Raw genomic sequence first — 17092 nt, forward strand, 5'->3', positions numbered from 1 at the left:
GTCGTATGCGTGTTAAATTGAACGTACCATCTTTGTCTCACACTAACAAAATAGATATCTTCACATGTAAAATAAGCAATAGACACAATGGTGTGATTTATACTTTAACATCTTTACTTGAAGGCTCGAGATTGTTGTTGCAGGAGTCTTCCAACTGCTCCCCATCCTCCTCCTGTAATTGGTCCAAAACGCCCCACAGACTGAGCGCGGCCAACATGAGCCTCATTTCGCTGCAGTCGACGGAGCCGCTCGGTCTGCCCGCCGCGCGTCGTCGCCGCCGCCTCCACCGCCTCCCGAGCAACGCATCATCCGCGCGGTGCCGCCGACAGAATCGGTCATGTTTCACCGCTCGGTGAATGTCCAGGGTTAAGTCCCGCAGGCGTTGCCCGACACCGCGCGAGGCGTGCGCCCAATTTCGTTCCTCTGCCGCTCGCGTGAGATGCTCTCCATTTGCCATGGCGAGAGGTCTGTTTCCATGGGGGCTCTGCAGAAAGCCGCTGAACATCCAGGTAAGCTTCTGGGAAATTGCCCCTCGCTCCGGTGTGCAGCTGAATCCAGCCCGCCGTGTGCGTGTCCGCTGTAGCTCGTGCCTCGTCCACTCAGGTGGAGATATGAGCGGCGACGCGACTGATTACTTCACATCCTTTTTATTATACTTGATCCTCATTTGACCTTCGTTTTGCATATGGATTAGAGGCAATTTGCAAGCATTACGATGCAGGCTTTTCCAGACTGAATCATAAAGTCACTTGATGCTCGACGGCTCAACCATCCTCTGGATCCTCGTTGCTGTAGCAACCAGGTCTATGATGCATCGTGCTGGTAGCCCACATAAAAAAAAAAACTGTATCTGAGGCTGCAAAACTTTAATGTCGCCTTACATTACCATGAGTCATTCACGGTGTCCTCAGTCCTTCTTCGGGGGTTGCCGACACCACTGAACAATGAAGGCTGTACCATCATTCACTTGGATTAAATGAAATGGACCTGTGACACGGTGCTGCTGTTTATCCTCGTCGTGGAAGATGTGCAAGAACATTATTTAACGTGTTTGATGTGACTGAAATTAGGTGAAGTCCACTGTGGCTTTTGCTCATAAGTAAAATTAAACTCTGCTGCTATGGGGAAAGACCCTCAAGGACACGTGGTCTCAGGGACCCGCATTTATAGGATCCACACAGATCATTGACAGAAAGTCCACTTGAGCACATCCGCTGGCTGAAGTCGTTCAAAGTGCCTCATGCTGCTGCGTCATCACACCACCCTCTCACTGTTTGATCTTTGAGACATCGGGCTGATTTTGGTGGAAAACACATGGGCTCATCTGAGCCACTGTCGTGTGCTTCCTGCCCGCATGTCCCCATGCATTTCAGGGACAAAAAAAACTGTCAAGTGCAGTGACTACAGGGAGAAACAGCCAGTCAGTCTCCTGGGACAGCCACTCAGTTTTCTAGGCCACCTCAGCCTTCCAGTGACAACTTAAGAAGTGTCAGTCTGTGATCCTTCGAGAAAAGCTATTTCTACTGAAATATAAAAAGCTGACAAGTCCCGCAAGTTGGAAATGTTGGTCTTGTTCCTATTCAGATTATATATCTGTGCACAAAAGGAAAAAAACACAGAAGTCTCCTTCACAGGTGATACAGAGATCAGTTAATCTCTTCTTCAAGTCATACTGCAGAGTTTAAACCCATTGATGGGGAAGTGCGTAAAAGCATGCATAGTGCCTATTGAAAGCCTGAGATGAGTCAATTGAGACCATTTTCATGACGTTGGAAATGCACCTTTTTGAATGCAAGTAAATATATTTCAACAAGCCACGTCAACATTATCAGGTGGGGAAGGGGGGCACCTTTGACGGAGACGGACACAGATGCAGTAGACACAGATCTCCTCAGTCTATTTTATTTTAATTTTCACAACATGCACATTAACTGTTACTTCCCCTAAAATGTAAATAGTCTGCTTGTTTTTATTTTAAGATCACATAATCACTAAAGACACCTCATCTGATTTTGAATCAGACCAGATCGGAAACGAGTCGTTAGCGGCCTGATTGGACTATTTTGCACAGCACTTGTTGGTTCAGATATGGGAGGGGGCTTCCCGCCTTACAGGAAGCTGCAGTCCTTGCCTGCATCGATTGTGTGTGAACACACCATGGTCTTGATGTGAGATTTACAGCATCGGACAGACAGAACTGACTGCTGATAAAGTGATGTTCACATGTGTTATTGTCACAGTATTGAGTTTGCATGGAAATGTATGTGCTTTGAGTGTGTGTGTGTGTGTGTGTGTGTGTGTGTGTGTGTGTGTGTGTTGCCTTCTGTCTGGACTGTGATGAGTCAGATCTTTGTAGTGTCTGTGCATCCTTTTTTTCCCTTCAGAGAGTCTGTGACAAGAGGCACGCTCAGCCGCGTAACTCTGGAAGGCCGCATGCCCTCAACATTACACGAAACAAACCGCATGCCCAGCCCCGTCCATCTTCTGTTTCTTCGTTGTCAATGTCTTTCTCGGCTCTGCACGACGGCCCATTAACCGGCAACCTCGGAGGGATAGCTTCACAATCATACATAATGGATGAATGGTGTGCAGGCTGCACAAGCCAAGTGTCAGAACTGTGATGCTGCTCTTGATCAGCTTTAATCTCCGCTCTGCCTCAGCGACTCGCACCGCTGTAACCATGCAGCGGTGCGAGTCTTTGAATCTGTACTGAACCCTCGGGGTTGAGGTGGTTTGACCACACCAACAGGGCTGCGGTGCGGGTGTAGACTGAGAAGAGAGTTCAACCAGATGGAGGCCGACCGTTTCTTCCCACCCCGACCCAGCACACGGCCACAGCTTCCAGTCAGTCTCTAATTAATAGTTGTCACAGCAGCCACGATCAATATCACCTCATTAGCCGTGTTTGTGTAATTCTCTCCCTTCACAAAGGGTCAATACATAATCCCAGACAGAGATAGAAATGCATCGGCCAGAGTTGAAATGAAAGCCACAAACTGCATCGATTAGAAAAGGGGCCGAGCATCCATTTGTTTCCCTGCAGGGTGTTATTTCCATAATGCTTTTGTTGTTGATGCATTTCACCTACGGAAAATCAATAGGGAGGTACTGGCAGCACTTGTGTGGTCACTGCTTTTCCATTTTCCGTGGGCCAGCACGGTCAGATTTGTAAGTAAACCAGTCAATAACTAAAGCAGCAGAAACCATATTTAAATAGCATGAGTTAAATAGCTTGGTCATTGATCATTTCTGAGGGCTGTTTGTGAGATGATTTGTATTGTATATACAACAATATATTGACATCTGTCAATTGGACTCATTTCTAGAGAGTAATCTACAATGCATTGAGATGACTGTAAAACAGCATGTTCGATTTTTGTAGACTTGTGATTAAGATTGTAAACCAGAAAACGCACAGGAGCTGGAAGCGGATCGGAATCAAAGATGTGAGCGGTAATTATGACTGTACCCAGGGATTTTAGAAATACTAATAGTTCATTATTAGTTGATTGTTAATAGTTAAATTTACTCCAGTGCAACTCAAAAGAAATGTGCTGATTGTTTTTAATAGTTGCTAAACTTAAATCATATTTCCTGTACACTCTGTGAATTCTACTTTGTTTGAGTTAAAAGGGACATATCATGCACATTTCTATCTTCATACATGCATTTTGGGTTTCAACTATAACATGTCTACATGCTAAATACAAAATATACTCAATGTCAGTCTTACTATAGCTGTATTCACCCTCCGAATAAAACGCTACATTTTAGTGCCGTCTCTTTAAAAGCTTTATGTCCCCCTTTGAATGCAGTTTTAAAGCCTTCTCCACGTTGCCAGAATATTGTTATGGTGGTGAAATAACAAATCCCTTCATTATAATTCAATAGATTTTATTGTATTGCCCAATACGATAAAAAAAACAATTGACTAAATCACTGTGTGAAATGTGAAAGGAGCATTAAACCCACAGAGTTTCTCTTGGCTCTGCAGATCATTTTTTTGTTTCAATTCACTCTCACCGTTGTCGTTAATGTTATTTTTTCCAACCATGCACAACAGGCAGCAGTTTTCAGATAAAAGCTCAGATAAACACACTTCTTGCTCCGCTCCAAACGGCAGACAGACGAGGTTAAGGACACACATACTCACTAAAGACTATAAAGAGCTTCAAGGAGAGTGGCTCTTGAACTAAGTTCTTTCAGGTGCCCAGAAAGAACTTGTCTGCTATATGTAAATTCATAAATTTGATATGGTTCAGGTGTCAATGTTGTGATTTACACCCAAGTGGCCAAAAAGTAAAAAATAATGCAGGTTTTAGTCTTAAAATGATCAGAATTAGCCTTCAAATACAATCCTGTGTGGAAAATCCTCCAGTTGTTCAATTCTCAGAAATAGAGGAGAGAAGAAAAATAATACATTCTCTGAAATAATGGGGAGCGACTGCCCTGGCAGCAAAACGTCATGCTTTCTCCTAAAATCACTAACATGAGATTAAGGACCACTGCTTGGAGAGAAATTAGATTACAGAGTGACATATAGTGGCCGTCTGAAAGCTCTATTTATGTATTATCTGTGGTGTCAAAAGCACAAAATGGATGGGAGATCCATTTAGAGACAGATACAAATCTAATCTCTTCGTCAATACTCACATCTTGTGCTTCTAAGGAAAAGAATGACCAACGAGCTGCTTTACGTTCAACACAGTGTTACAGAAAGAAAAGGTGTCTGTGTGTGTGTGGGTGTGTGTGTGGGTGGATAGAGATACCTATCCCAATAAAGACAAATGGAACTGAAAGGGGTCGACAGTGGAAGCAGGGGGAAGTCCATCTCTGTCAAGTGCAATAATCCATTACGGATGTACGGTTAAAAACTGCTGTTCTCCAATTGGAACGCTGCCATTATTGATCCAAGCAGACTGTATTCATCAGCTGGAGAATTAAAAAGAAAATCAAAAGACACAGTAATGAGGCTTGAGTCGCTCTAAATGTTCCACTGATGCTGTGGCAGACCACAAACACCATTTTCTGTTAATTACTGAGCACCTATTCAGAGGCAAACGCACTAATGATGCACTCTGCGACACAACTCACTTAAGAGCTCATTTGTATTCCACTAGAATTAGGACGGATTATTTTGTTTGGAACAGTGATTTACCACCAAACCTTCACGCGTGCTCTCACCGAGTGACAGAAACCGTTGACGTCTGTTTCCAACAGGCCAAATTCTCCTACCTGCATATGAAGTACCTGTTCTTCTCCTGGCTGGCAGTGTTTGTGGGGAGCTGGATAGTGTATGTCGAGTACTCGTCCTACACGGAGCTGTGTCGCGGGCACGACTGCAAAAATTCAATAGTGAGTATGCAAATGCATCGTGAACCCACCCACACCATGTCCTACATACCGTACAGTCTTTATTCTTGCCTCTTAATATTGCCCCCCCACACACGTTGTGGTGCTTACCAATATTGCCATTGTATTTTCCAGTGTGATAAATACAGGAAAGGAGTCATTGACGGCTCGGCCTGCAGTAGCCTTTGTGAGAAAGGCACCCTTTACCTGGGGAAGTGCTTCACCGCCAAGCCCAAAAGCCAGGTCAGACTTTAACTTTTTTATTTCTTTATCAAATATTCCTTTCCAGTCGGCGCGTAGCAAATCCAGCAGCACCTCAAGCCTACCCTGTTTATTTTTAGGTGTACTCTGGGAGCTGGGGAGACCTGGAGGGAGTCATTAAGTGCCAGATGGAGGATGCTCCTCATTATGATTTGGGGAGTGAGATGGAGCCGAGGAAGGAGTCGGCGGCCTTCAACAAGCCCACCAAGGGGACCTCTGTGGAAAAGTTCAGGGAGATGATCCTCAACCACCTAAAGGTCAGGAGGCCTTTCATTAAAGCTGCTGCTGGTAATTTTAATAAAAACAACTTGATGTCCCATTTGCTCAAATTGTCACTACACCCCAACAGATCAATCGGTGCAAAAATACATAAAATAAATCAGGTTCTTCCCTAATCTGCAAGAGTCCACTGCGCCCAAAGAAAAACTACAAATCAGAGCCGTGGAGCCTTTTAACGCAGCAGCCAATCACTACTCGGGAAGCAGTGAAACCACGCAGCTACGATCAGATGCGAATCGGGATCCTGAGACTGTGTTGACCTTCTTCCCTCGAACATTATCAGAAACCTATTTCAGTGTGTCGTTCAGCTGTGACGTGAACAAACTTTGCTCTAGTCGTTTTCAATGTGGCTTGTAGAATCTTTCAAATGCCATTAGGAGCTTTAAAAGGAGGCAGAGGCACCCGATTTGTTTCATTCTCATGTACTAGTCAGGATATAGTAACCGTCTAAACAAATGCAGTAAAAGTATATTTTTAAGTTACCAGCTGTAGCTTTAAACATAAGATCAAATAGAATCCAGCATCGAGTCCAACTTAAAAGCTGTGGCTTTTTTTCACAGGCTAAAGTGGGGGATCAGGCCAACCTCGCCGACCTGGCGACCCAAGTATTGGCCATAACAGATGCCAACAAAGACGGTCACATCTCGCTGCCCGAGGCTCACTCCACGTGGGCTCTGCTGCAGCTCAACGAATTCCTGTTGGCGCTGGTCCTCCAGGACAGAGAGCACACGCCCAAGTTACTGGGCTTCTGCGGAGACCTGTACGTGATGGAGAAGGTGCCGCACTCCCCCCTGTACGGCGTCAGCCTGCCCTGGATCGTCGAGGTGTGGATGCCCGCGGGTCTGCGCCACAGCATGGACCAGTGGTTCACCCCCTCCTGGCCGCACAAGGCCAAGATCTCCATCGGACTGCTGGAGCTGGTCGAGGACGTGTTCCACGGCACTTTCGGCAGCTTCCTCATGTGCGACGTGAGCGCCGCCAGCTTCGGCTACAACGACCGGCACGACCTCAAGGTGATGGACGCGCGGTACATCGTCCCCGAGGCCATCTTCCAGGAAGACATCAGGCAGCAGCGCTGCGAAGCGGACGAGGACTGCGTGTACGGGGCAGACTGCCTCACTTCCTGCGACCTTACCAAGCACCGCTGCACGCCCGAGGTCACCAGGCCAAACCTGGCCAAGGCCTGCGAGGCCCTCAAGGACTACGTCCTTAGAGGGGCCCCGTCTGACGTCAGGGAGGAGCTCGAGAAGCAGCTGTACGCCTGCGTCACACTGAAGGGTTCGGCCGAACAGATGGAAATTGAGCACTCGTTGATTCTGAACAATCTGAAGACTTTATTGTGGAAGAAAATCTCCCACACAAAAGACTCCTAATAAAAAAAAAAACAGGCAAGGGGTCCAGAGACGGATCCCTTTGTTTATAAAATAAAATGTTTTTTCCACTGAGGAAAAACAGACGTACGCGATCTCCCTCGTTTGTGTAACTGACTTTTTATCCTAAAAGCGGTGGTCAATGTCAACTTTCATATTTATCCCAAGTTGACTTATATACTAGAGCAATATGAGCACGTGCAATTTTTCTGAAACCGTGACAGTATCAATAAATTTAAACTTTATCAACTGTACAAGCCCGATTGGTGAGTGCTTTCTTAACCTTTTGTAGTGCATCAACCTTGATGGACAACTTTTCTGTCGAGAAGGTAAGTCAGTTTGCTGAAATGATATTGAAATATTATTTATGAAGCAAATCTGCCTATATGTCATTGAGCAGTTTCCTACAAATTAAAAAAGGGGATCAAGAAACCCGACACTGCTAATAAAGGACACATCAAGGTCAATACATAATAAGCACACAAGGGGACATGACTCATTTTCAATAGATTTATTAGAACAAATTTCCAAATGAGGAACGGAGCAGACAGACACCTCAATCGGCATCCTCCTTTTCCTGAGCCCGGAGGAAGCTGGCCTTCTTCTGGGCGACGCGGTCCTTCCTCTGGGCCAGAGAAAGCTTGGCACGGTTCCACCTAGGTCACAGACAACAAAGCACATTTAGCATTTGCAGTTGTCTTTATGTACATTCCTGGTGGCCAAATGCCTAACTTGCATTCCACATAGTCGATACAACGGACATTTCTAAATCACAAGTGTTAATCAAACTGGGTTGAGACTCAAATCAGCATTTCTCACCTCTTCTTCTTGACTTCTTTGGGAGGCTTCTTTTCATGGATTGGATTCTCGCGAATTCCAGCATGAGCCTTTTTGTACATTTCCTCAATCTGAAAAAAAAGAGATAAACATCCGATTTCATGGGTGCAATTTGAAACAAACACTTTTGGCAGATAAATTCTGACGATCCAATAAACTAGTTTCATATCCAAGAAATTTAAAATGACGATTTTAACTGGACATTTGTCAAAATTGTTAGCCCTTTCGGTGTTCTTACCGTTTAGTCATTTCCCATGACCATGTCATACGATTTAACAAGCAGTATAACGGTGTAATTTAAAAAAAAAAACTTGAACAGAGCATTTTCTACTTAGACAATAATCTTGCTTCTCTTGTGCTGGTGTTGGTAGTTATAAATACATGACTGGAAGAATTCGAAGGGGCATCTGTGGGTCTTTCAATCAGAGGATCGGCGGTTCGATTCCCCGATTATGCTAGCCCTAGTCGATGTGTCCTTGAGCAAGACACTTAACACTGAATTGCTCCGCGTAGCTGTGTCTAGTGTATGATTGCTTTGGATAAAAGCATCAGCTAAATAAAATGTAATGCAAATGTTCATCCTTTTTGTTTAGCAATTAACTAAAAAAATAGAGACGTTGATATAAACCATTACTCCACAACATAATCTTAAGATATGTGTAAGAGACAATAGTGATCGAGGATGGGGTCAGAGTTGTAGGAATGTTTACTCAAATGCAAATTTGGAGAAGCTCAAGCTCGTTAGGTCATTAATATTATGATACTGATGCTTTATGAATATGAATTACTGGGACGAACGCTCGGAGCCACTGACCAATTACACAGGGGCTATGTCTGAATTTAAGCAGTTCTAAGAACAGTGCAAGCTGCATCCTCCATTACAAGCACCAAATCCAGATTAATTATTTGGTTGTTAATTAGGAGGAAAAGGCTGCAATCACTGCCATGACTCAAGATCGTCTTCATGATGAATCACTAACAGGCAAAACCTGCCACTAATGAGACCAGTCGATGGACAGAAGCTCTTGGACCGTGAAACGACTCGTTCACATCTACTATCCAGATGTAGACAACTAACCGAATCAGGGGCCACTCCGTTCTTGATGAAGCGGGAGAACTGCTTTTTGTAAGCGTCCTCGTCCTCCTCCAACAGGTAGCTCATGTACTCGGACACGTTGACGCCCATGATGTGCTTGCGGTGAACCTCAGCGTTGAACTCCTTGCTCTCTGGGTCGTAGCCAGGGAAGCGCTTGGTGCTGGGGGGGAAATAAACGTACAAAATAGGTGAACCTTCAGTAAGAATTTACATGACATTAAAAAAAGTCAAGCAGACTACGTTACATTATGTCACTGCACAATAAACACAGTGCTGCGTTACGGTGTGCATTATCCAAACAGCTTTGCTTTAAATTCCGTACGGGCACCCATCGACACCTGCATCGAAATGACGCATCACGTCGGCTTTCAAAACCCTGCTGCCGTTTCCTTGCTTCCTCACGGACACTAGCAAACCGTTCAGGCTGCATTCAAACTCAACCATCACACGAGCCGGACTTCGTCCACACGTGGCCAGGCAGATCCACTACGCTGACCCTGAAAAGCAGAGTGAAGCCGTCAGCAACACGACATCAGGACTGCTGAAAACAGCACCTGGCGTATGGATCCTCTTGTAACTGACGAAATGCACGTTTTAGTATAAAGTCTAAATTGCGTCCTTGAATCATCTCTGAATTACGGGCAACAGAAATCAGTTGGCGGCAATTCAGGCGGTGTACATGCCAAAGGACACCAGATATTTAATTCAACATACAACTGCACAAGTGTCCCAATTGCCTCTGGGAGACATCTCACAGGAGGAGGGCGGGGTTGATGACTAGCGAACTTACAGGCCTCGTCACGCGACAAGCAACTTTCAGCCATTGCATTCAACCGGCGCTGAGCCTTTCATGTAACCTCCTTCCTACTCAAACACTCTTCAAGCGTTTACTGCGAATTCCTGAAACCATTTAAATATCCGTCAAATCAGCATCACTCACATAAACATGCCTCGAATTACATCCGCAGCACCTTGACAGACGAGTTGGTGTCAAAACCACCAGGCACAGGAACAGCTTCTTTCCACTGGCCGTCACTCTGATGAACACCTAATCAGACACATCCATCTGCACTATCACCACTTTCTGCACTACATCCCCAATTCATTGTTCCTGTTGTTTTTATATTGTACATACATGTTGCTACTCTGTTGTCTTTAATGTGTGTATATTTATCCTGTCATTTGTAATTTAAATATGTATGTATGTATGACGAGAGCGTACGTGTAACCGGAGTCAAATTCCATGTGCACACATACATGGCCAATAAAGCTGATTAAGCAGATTCTGAGTTAATGCCAACTCAACCGTTTTGTTCACTGCACTACAATTTTAATTTCAAACTTCACCGTTTCAGCCATGACCACAAGTTAATTTATGCGACAGGTTGTCCGTGCACTTCAACTTAAGACCTCTGGAGAGTCATTTAGAATACAAAATATATTCGGAGGCCTGTATAAATAAGCTTTTGTCACAGCAAACATTTTGACTCAATAGTATGAAAGTCAGGCGATGCTACTGATATAATTAGCGAGGGCTACCGAATCCCATTTTGGAATGAAACCGTATTTCTCAAAGCATCATCCCGACGTGCCAGGTACCTGTGTGGGATGGACAGGCCTCCGTCGACAGCCCCCTTCAGGGCACCGAACACCTTGTTGCCGGTGGTGGTTCTGGCAAGCCCGGCATCCAGGTAGCAGGTGAACGCACCTGGCTGACCATCGATGCTCTCCACGTTGAACTCATCGCCCGTCACTTCCACCTGGCCTTCATACACCTTGTCCAGGCCAAACTTGTTCAGCAGCTGAGGACGCAGAATAAAGAGAACAAAAATAAGTCATTCAAGATCAACACCTGGTGCAGCAGAAGTTTGCTCTCGAGTTTGGGCTCAATAGGAAGTATGTAAAGATAAAAGTTTGTACGTACTCTACGGGCCAGCAGCAGACCAGTGCTGTAGGCTGCTGCGTAGTTCGTCAAGCCCACGGTGACCCCGTACTTCGGCAGCTCGTGTGAGTAGGCCGCACACACGATCATGTCGCCCTCAATCTTGGCATAGGCGATCTGCAGCGCAATCACACGCAAACAATTCAAAGAGAACACACGCATGTCGTATCTAGACCACAGACAAGAACTTCCATTGACATACATTGTTAAAGCGTTCAGTCATGTGACCAGAAACAATTGAAGGGAGGAGGGGATTTGACATCAGGGATTTGACCATGTTTATCCGGACTATGTTAGTCAGTATCTGCCATTTACAATTTTATTTAGCAAGATTCTCCATTGTTGCCGTATTGCACAACCACACCATCAGTTCAAGGCTGTTGTCAACAGGTCAAAGTTCAGCGTGCGCTCACCTGGCAGCAGATGTCCCGGTTGGAGAAGCGGACGATCATCCGGTACTTGGGTGTGTTGTACTTGTTCTTATCTTGTACGACCAGGCGCTTGCGGGCAAAGAAGTCGGTCTTTCCCTCTGGAAGGGAAACACACAAGTAGCATTTAAAAATGATACCAAGCTCATTTCGAGGTGTCACTAAGCTCTGGCATGACTGTCAAGGTGTTGTACCTCTCCTCCTCCTGAATTTGACCTGGTACCTCTTGAAGTAGGACTTGTTCTTCACTACTTTGACAAAACCCTGCATGGGGGAGAGACACACACACACACGCATCAACTTAGTGTCAAGGACGACACAGACAGCCACGCACGCTAACGCCACGTTAGCTCACTTGGTCCACAGTAGTCGGCTGTCAACGTCAGACCGAGCTAACGTTAGCCAGCTCGACCGGTGGAGATGAACGGGGAGTTAGCAGCAACCACAAAACGAGCCGATAGTGAGGAGTTTTAAATGGAAATCTTAGGGGGACGTGAGTTTAGGGGCTCACTGGTCACACACGAAAGGAAATATATCACAGGAAAACAAGTCAGGAAAAAAGGGAAGCATGGACTCTGTGAGGGCGGCCGTTTAGGCCACGCTGAAGCGGACCGGGCTGCGCGTCAGCGGGACTCAATCTATCTTCATCTGAGCGCCAGCAGCATGTTTGTAAATGTCCGACAGCAAACAGCGCACGAGGGATGTCTTAGGCGCGTATGGAGACACATATTGGGACGAATTACGAACCATTTTTGCAGTCTTTCTGTCTCCTTATGAAGGAGCCCGGAGCCAAAGACTGTAGCTTGACTCCGCTGCACTGGAAAAAGGAAGAGACCCCATGCGCATGCTCCGTAAATAGCGTGTCACAGGATGAGGGGCCGAGGCGCCATACTGCAGAGGTTTCGACACTCTGCCCCCTATCGAGCCGGGGCGGCCATTTACCCAAAAATAACAGCACTCGTCTGTCTTAACCTTGGAAAACAAAACAAGTCTAATTGTGACTCAAATCTGTCTGTGGTGTCTCTTTTTGTTGTTGTTGTCATATTACCATTTTTAAACCAAGTTCTTCTCGTGTGTTTTTTTGGCATTCACTTATAACATAACATATTCAGCTCTTTTAGGACACGATGGCTTTTCAATTCCTTCACATTGTATTCATAGTATTGTGTATTATGTATAGTTTTTATAGAGAATGGGGGCAGATTGTGGGGAGTTACTTTCTTCAAACACGGGGGTTTTAGTGGGCTTAGTTTTTAATTCATTGCCCTTAAAGCTTTCCAGACCTCTTATTCCCTATACTCAACATTAAGTTGGCAAAAACTAAAATGAAGATTATTCCCCTGTTTTGTGCATAAATTATATATTTGTGATGATGTATTTACTACGTGTGCGGCATTCAAGCGGTTTTCTCTGTGAGAACAGTGATAATGTGAGTCCTTGTTGTTTTGTGCTTTTTAACATTTCAGTGTCACATTATTACTGCTGTCATGTGAGCCGCACACATGTGATACAGGGAAGTGATACAGATACAATCATCCATCATGGTCGGCCTATATGTCGTTTTATATTGTGATATCCATAAACAGTATGTCTTGCTATTGTTTAAAAAGCAATTAAGAGGTACAGCAAAGGAAATCTGACACTGTGACAAAAATCATATTCAAATAAAATGTTGCCATAAATCAATCCTGGTCCTTGATTAACAACATGTTCAACAATTAGCTGAATACACACAGAGCTATTCAAGGGACAACATGGTGTAAATGGCAAAATCTCTTGACGGTTGGTGCATTTGTACGTCACAATGTTCCCCAGTGCAAGTTGTTGTTGCACTTTATAAATGAAAGCTGAACTCAAATTTGTTTTTGAATTTGACATGCAGTGGGTGCCTTTGATATGAAACTGTTATTGTGTTGTTCTAGAGTCTGTTCGGTTCACACAAACAGATTTAACAATGGATTAATGGCCGATAGTTTCATTGGTGCTTTTTTAAATGCTCAGGTGTTGTTATAGTAGCAGAAATACAGCATTTTAATTTAGCCATGAGTCAGTGAGGATTAAAAAGTGCATCAACAGAGTGCATTTGGGGATATGGGTGTGACTGCACACAATACGAGCACAGTCACAGTTAACTGAATAATACGTCCGTTTAATCCCAAATGCCACGTAATGATTTTGATATTCGCTCACTCACCCAACACCATCTAATGTTTTTCAGCATTTATTTTCATTCCATTTGAATTCTTTTAGGGGCTTAGTGACGATGTTAACCTAATTACTGAGAATTACTATGCCATCCTGTCTCCACAGCTGTCTAATTATTTATGTTGTGACGGTGAATCAGGTTTCGTGGTCTACAGTCACCATGGCGTTGCCAAGTCTTTCCTATAACGTCAGCTGCTTCTCAGCTCCTTTAAAGAACAGAGGAGTGTCCAACAACTGACAAAAGACATGCGTCACTGTTCCCATGTAAAACCTGAAAAGTAGGCTGCAGGACTGTTCGGTATGCGTGTCGAGGAAGTCGTCTTTCTCATATTTTCACCAGAGCCGGGATGTGGTTACAACATGAGTTTCTCTTGACAGCCATCGCTCAGTGAAAGCCAAGCTGTGTGAAACTATCAAACGTAGAGAGGGAGCTCCTCGTCAGTTTATAGTTCATTTTACATAATTTTATTACAATCTAGGTTCATGGTTGTATTTTTTTGAGGACTAATCACGAAGTACAAAACTGAGTTTTCATAAATTGATGAATGTTTATTTTTCTGATTCAACTAAGAAGACAGCGTGCCTCAATTGAATGATCACTGACGCAACAGCGTTCAATCTTCCAGACTACTCCAACGGAAGTATCTTTTCTCACAACAATGAACTTCAGGTAAGTGATCGTAGGTAATACTGATTAGGAAGCCTGAGACCTAGCGTGCTGGGCTGAAACTTCACTGTTACTTCAATAAATCTCAAGGTGAGGTGACATGTAACTGGGTGAAATAATGATTAACAGTGATTTGGCTGAGTCTGAGATGCTCCCTTTTGGTGGCTCCTGTTTCCTAAACACATCTTATTCTGACTTCTGCACAATTTGAAATGCTCTATCCACATTTTGATGTCGGTGACAATTTCAAACTCTTGTTGGTTTGCTAGCCCACATCACAAGACACAATGTAAAACGTCTGAATAGTGTCACGGCCTGGGCTCTAAAACGGTGGTAAAATCGAGAATCACACGTCTACAAAAAGTGTGTAAAGAGAAGTCAAACAAACGAGCTCTACCCTCCAGGTGGTGCTGTGGCCATGACTGAAATAAATGTCAGCTGGCATGCCCTCTGGCTAACCCTAACGACACAGTGTGGCACTCAACTGGTTGCCATAAAAACAACCAGTTGAGTGTGATGCTGTTATGGTTCAACCAGGATGATCTGCTTGACTTCACTTTAGATTGTTTACTATCCAACACAAGATACTTTGTGTGACAGTCAGAGGGTTGTTTGCAACACCAGTAATATGAGCAACATTATTACACTCTACCTTCTCCCTCCACCCACAAACAAATATTTGTAAATTCAGCATTTCCTCTTTCTGAATGACTACAAATAAATAGCCCAGTTAAAGGTCGCTGGTGTGCAGTTTCTTATCACGAACACCAGGTGGCGGTGCTGCGTCGGGTTCGGGCCCAGGGCGCATGCTCTGTGCGATGTAAACATTTGGTAGGCCGCCGCGGTCTGTCCGAGCTCTGCAGACGTTTGTGTACACGTATGATACGGCTGCATGGGCTGGACCGGAGAGTCAATGGGAACTAGCTAGCTCACTCAACACTGGCTAGCTTTCAAGTGGAAACTTAGCGATGCTAACGTGGAGAGAAATAGCTGATGTATTCGGGTAAAGTGGTCGGAAAGCAGTATTTTTCTCGTAACAGTGGGACCATACTTTGGTGCATGGGAAGCAGACGACGTTTGCTGCGGCTAGTTGGAAACGCGTCAAGGTAAAAGGATGTTCTTGTTGCTTTTTTCCCTTCGGGCTCCGACTAAGTACTGGAGTGAACACTAACTCGTAAAACGACTTTGAAGTTACGACCGTATCCCTCCAAGTGAACGGTGTGACATTACATCCAGAAAGTAGACGGTAGCAAGACTGAACTCTTGCCGTTGGGTTCGTCGCAATATTAGCTTTTGTCGCTGGTTTACAGTCATGCCATTGAGAGCTTAAAAGTTTGAGGGGAAAAACTAGCTAATTAATTGGCTCGCGAAGGGCTCCAGCTATCGCCTGGAAAGAAACTATCATTTACGGTTGGATGAGTTTTTTTTTTTCTCCCCCTGCTCTGCGAAGTCACGTTAACTTACCGATCTAAAACTACTGGAAACCTACTATAAACTACTGGAAACTACTATAAACTACTGTAACCTACTGTAAACTACAGTAAACTACTGGAAACCTCGGCAAACTCGCCAACGTCGGAGGCTTCTGGAAGGAAAAGATACCGCATAATGTTGCATTTGATGCCAGATCTCCATTTCAGCTCTAACAGCAGCGAACCTTAAAAGGAGCAGAGACCTCTCCTCTGGGTCCAAAGCAGCGGTCCTCTGTTAAAACTGCCTGTAAACCAGGGGGGGGGGGGGGGAGGCATCGTGTGTAGCCCAAGCAACATGATTTAAAACTGCTCAGCGGAGGCATCGGCTGTGTTCAAGCCGAAGTTATATTTAACTCAGACTGCAGAGAAGTGACTTGCAAGTTACAACAACAACAAGGCGGCTGTGTGGCCAGATATTTAGTTTACCACCTTTTTAAAATGTGAGGATGAGGTTGTGAGAGGAAAGGAAACGTTCCCGCTGACGCTGTTGTGGAAAAGTCTTTTGGTGAACTTGATGATCATGACTGGAACACTGTATATCTCTCAGTAGACTGTACTTCTCACAGCATGTCGATCCAGCAAACTGGGGAAATTGGATGTGGGCTATATTGATATGCAGAGCCAGACCCAGGCCAACTACATCCTCCATTAAATGTTAAACTGACATCTGATTCCTCACCTTAAATCTCAATCTTTTTTCATGAGCTCAGAGGCGTGAAACCACATTGTATCACTATAGCTAACAGGAGATGGAGTAGAAAAGTTCTCTGTTAATTTAAACCCTCCAATAAAACCTGGGTGATTTCATTTAAATCTATTTCTGTCATCAGGATTTCCTCATAGGGAATGACCTTATCATGTGTAGTGACACTTCTATCGGTGTAAAATGAGTTTCCTGGGAGGTCATGCCCAGATGCTTTTGTAACTAACACCTCCTACTCACTTGCTTGTTTTTTCGTGCCTGTGAGACGAGAGATGGCCATGTAGCTGCGGCAGAAACCTTCACAAGCTTTACTCTTTTGTACCTTTATACTGTTTCTACTTTTCAGTAGTGTTATTTTGGAAGATCTCACAAACGGAGAACTGTGACTGTCGAGGCATCTGTCGAACAAAAATGAGTACAAGTGAAAGAGGTGAGCTTCTCAAGCAATGCCACGCATGGACCCATCGCAGGGATGTAGAC

General features: G+C 44.6%; 3 protein-coding genes across 8 annotated transcripts in view; 2 read left to right on the plus strand and 1 right to left on the minus strand.

Moving 5' to 3' along the window:
- Positions 1-200: 200 nt before the first annotated feature.
- LOC117729895 (divergent protein kinase domain 1A-like) lies at positions 201-7265 on the plus strand. 2 transcript variants are annotated; one of them, XM_034531285.1, is made up of 5 exons: positions 201-509; positions 5221-5355; positions 5488-5595; positions 5694-5870; positions 6453-7265. In XM_034531285.1, exons 1-5 carry the CDS (start codon positions 357-359, stop codon positions 7263-7265), a joined length of 1386 nt encoding a protein of 461 aa, XP_034387176.1. In that variant the 5' UTR covers positions 201-356. The 2 variants fall into 2 exon arrangements, with proteins under 2 accessions (XP_034387176.1, XP_034387179.1); XM_034531288.1 differs by lacking the exons at positions 201-509; positions 5694-5870 and having other exon boundaries at positions 5227-5355.
- A 493-nt stretch (positions 7266-7758) lies between these two features.
- LOC117729513 (60S ribosomal protein L5-B) lies at positions 7759-12426 on the minus strand. Its single transcript, XM_034530652.1, has 8 exons — positions 12313-12426; positions 11760-11829; positions 11551-11666; positions 11120-11254; positions 10795-10997; positions 9178-9355; positions 8082-8170; positions 7759-7918 (listed from the first exon to the last, which is right to left on the minus strand). Exons 1-8 carry the CDS (start codon positions 12313-12315, stop codon positions 7819-7821), a joined length of 894 nt encoding a protein of 297 aa, XP_034386543.1. The 5' UTR covers positions 12316-12426; the 3' UTR covers positions 7759-7818.
- Positions 12427-14060: 1634 nt separating this feature from the next.
- evi5b (ecotropic viral integration site 5b) overlaps positions 14061-17092 on the plus strand; it is a 28023-nt gene continuing 24991 nt past the window's right edge. For 2 of the 5 annotated variants that reach the window (XM_034530653.1, XM_034530654.1), the window contains exon 1: positions 14061-14440. In XM_034530653.1, coding sequence (XP_034386544.1) covers positions 14363-14440 — 78 coding nt within the window. In that variant the 5' untranslated portion in view covers positions 14061-14362. Of the gene's footprint in view, positions 14441-15281; positions 15544-17092 lie in introns of those variants that run through there. The other 3 variants (XM_034530656.1, XM_034530655.1, XM_034530657.1) reach the window with 3 other exon arrangements.

This window comes from Cyclopterus lumpus, chromosome 4 (genome assembly GCF_009769545.1).
Source record: "Cyclopterus lumpus isolate fCycLum1 chromosome 4, fCycLum1.pri, whole genome shotgun sequence".
In the NCBI taxonomy this organism is placed as follows: Eukaryota; Metazoa; Chordata; class Actinopteri; order Perciformes; family Cyclopteridae; genus Cyclopterus; species Cyclopterus lumpus.

What these genes read in the sequence shown, in the direction of transcription:
- LOC117729895 (XM_034531285.1), top strand. Translation starts at nt 357, where the DNA reads ATGTCCAGGGTTAAGTCCCGCAGGCGTTGCCCGACACCGCGCGAGGCG. An exon ending in GAAAGCCGCTGAACATCCAG is followed by an intron (nt 510 to 5,220) that starts GTAAGCTTCTGG and finishes TGTTTCCAACAG; the next exon opens with GCCAAATTCTCCTACCTGCA. An exon ending in CCGCCAAGCCCAAAAGCCAG is followed by an intron (nt 5,596 to 5,693) that starts GTCAGACTTTAA and finishes GTTTATTTTTAG; the next exon opens with GTGTACTCTGGGAGCTGGGG.
- LOC117729513 (XM_034530652.1), bottom strand. An exon ending in CAAATTCAGGAGGAGGAGAG is followed by an intron (nt 11,667 to 11,759) that starts GTACAACACCTT and finishes TTTCCCTTCCAG; the next exon opens with AGGGAAAGACCGACTTCTTT. An exon ending in GTCTGCTGCTGGCCCGTAGA is followed by an intron (nt 10,998 to 11,119) that starts GTACGTACAAAC and finishes CTGCGTCCTCAG; the next exon opens with CTGCTGAACAAGTTTGGCCT.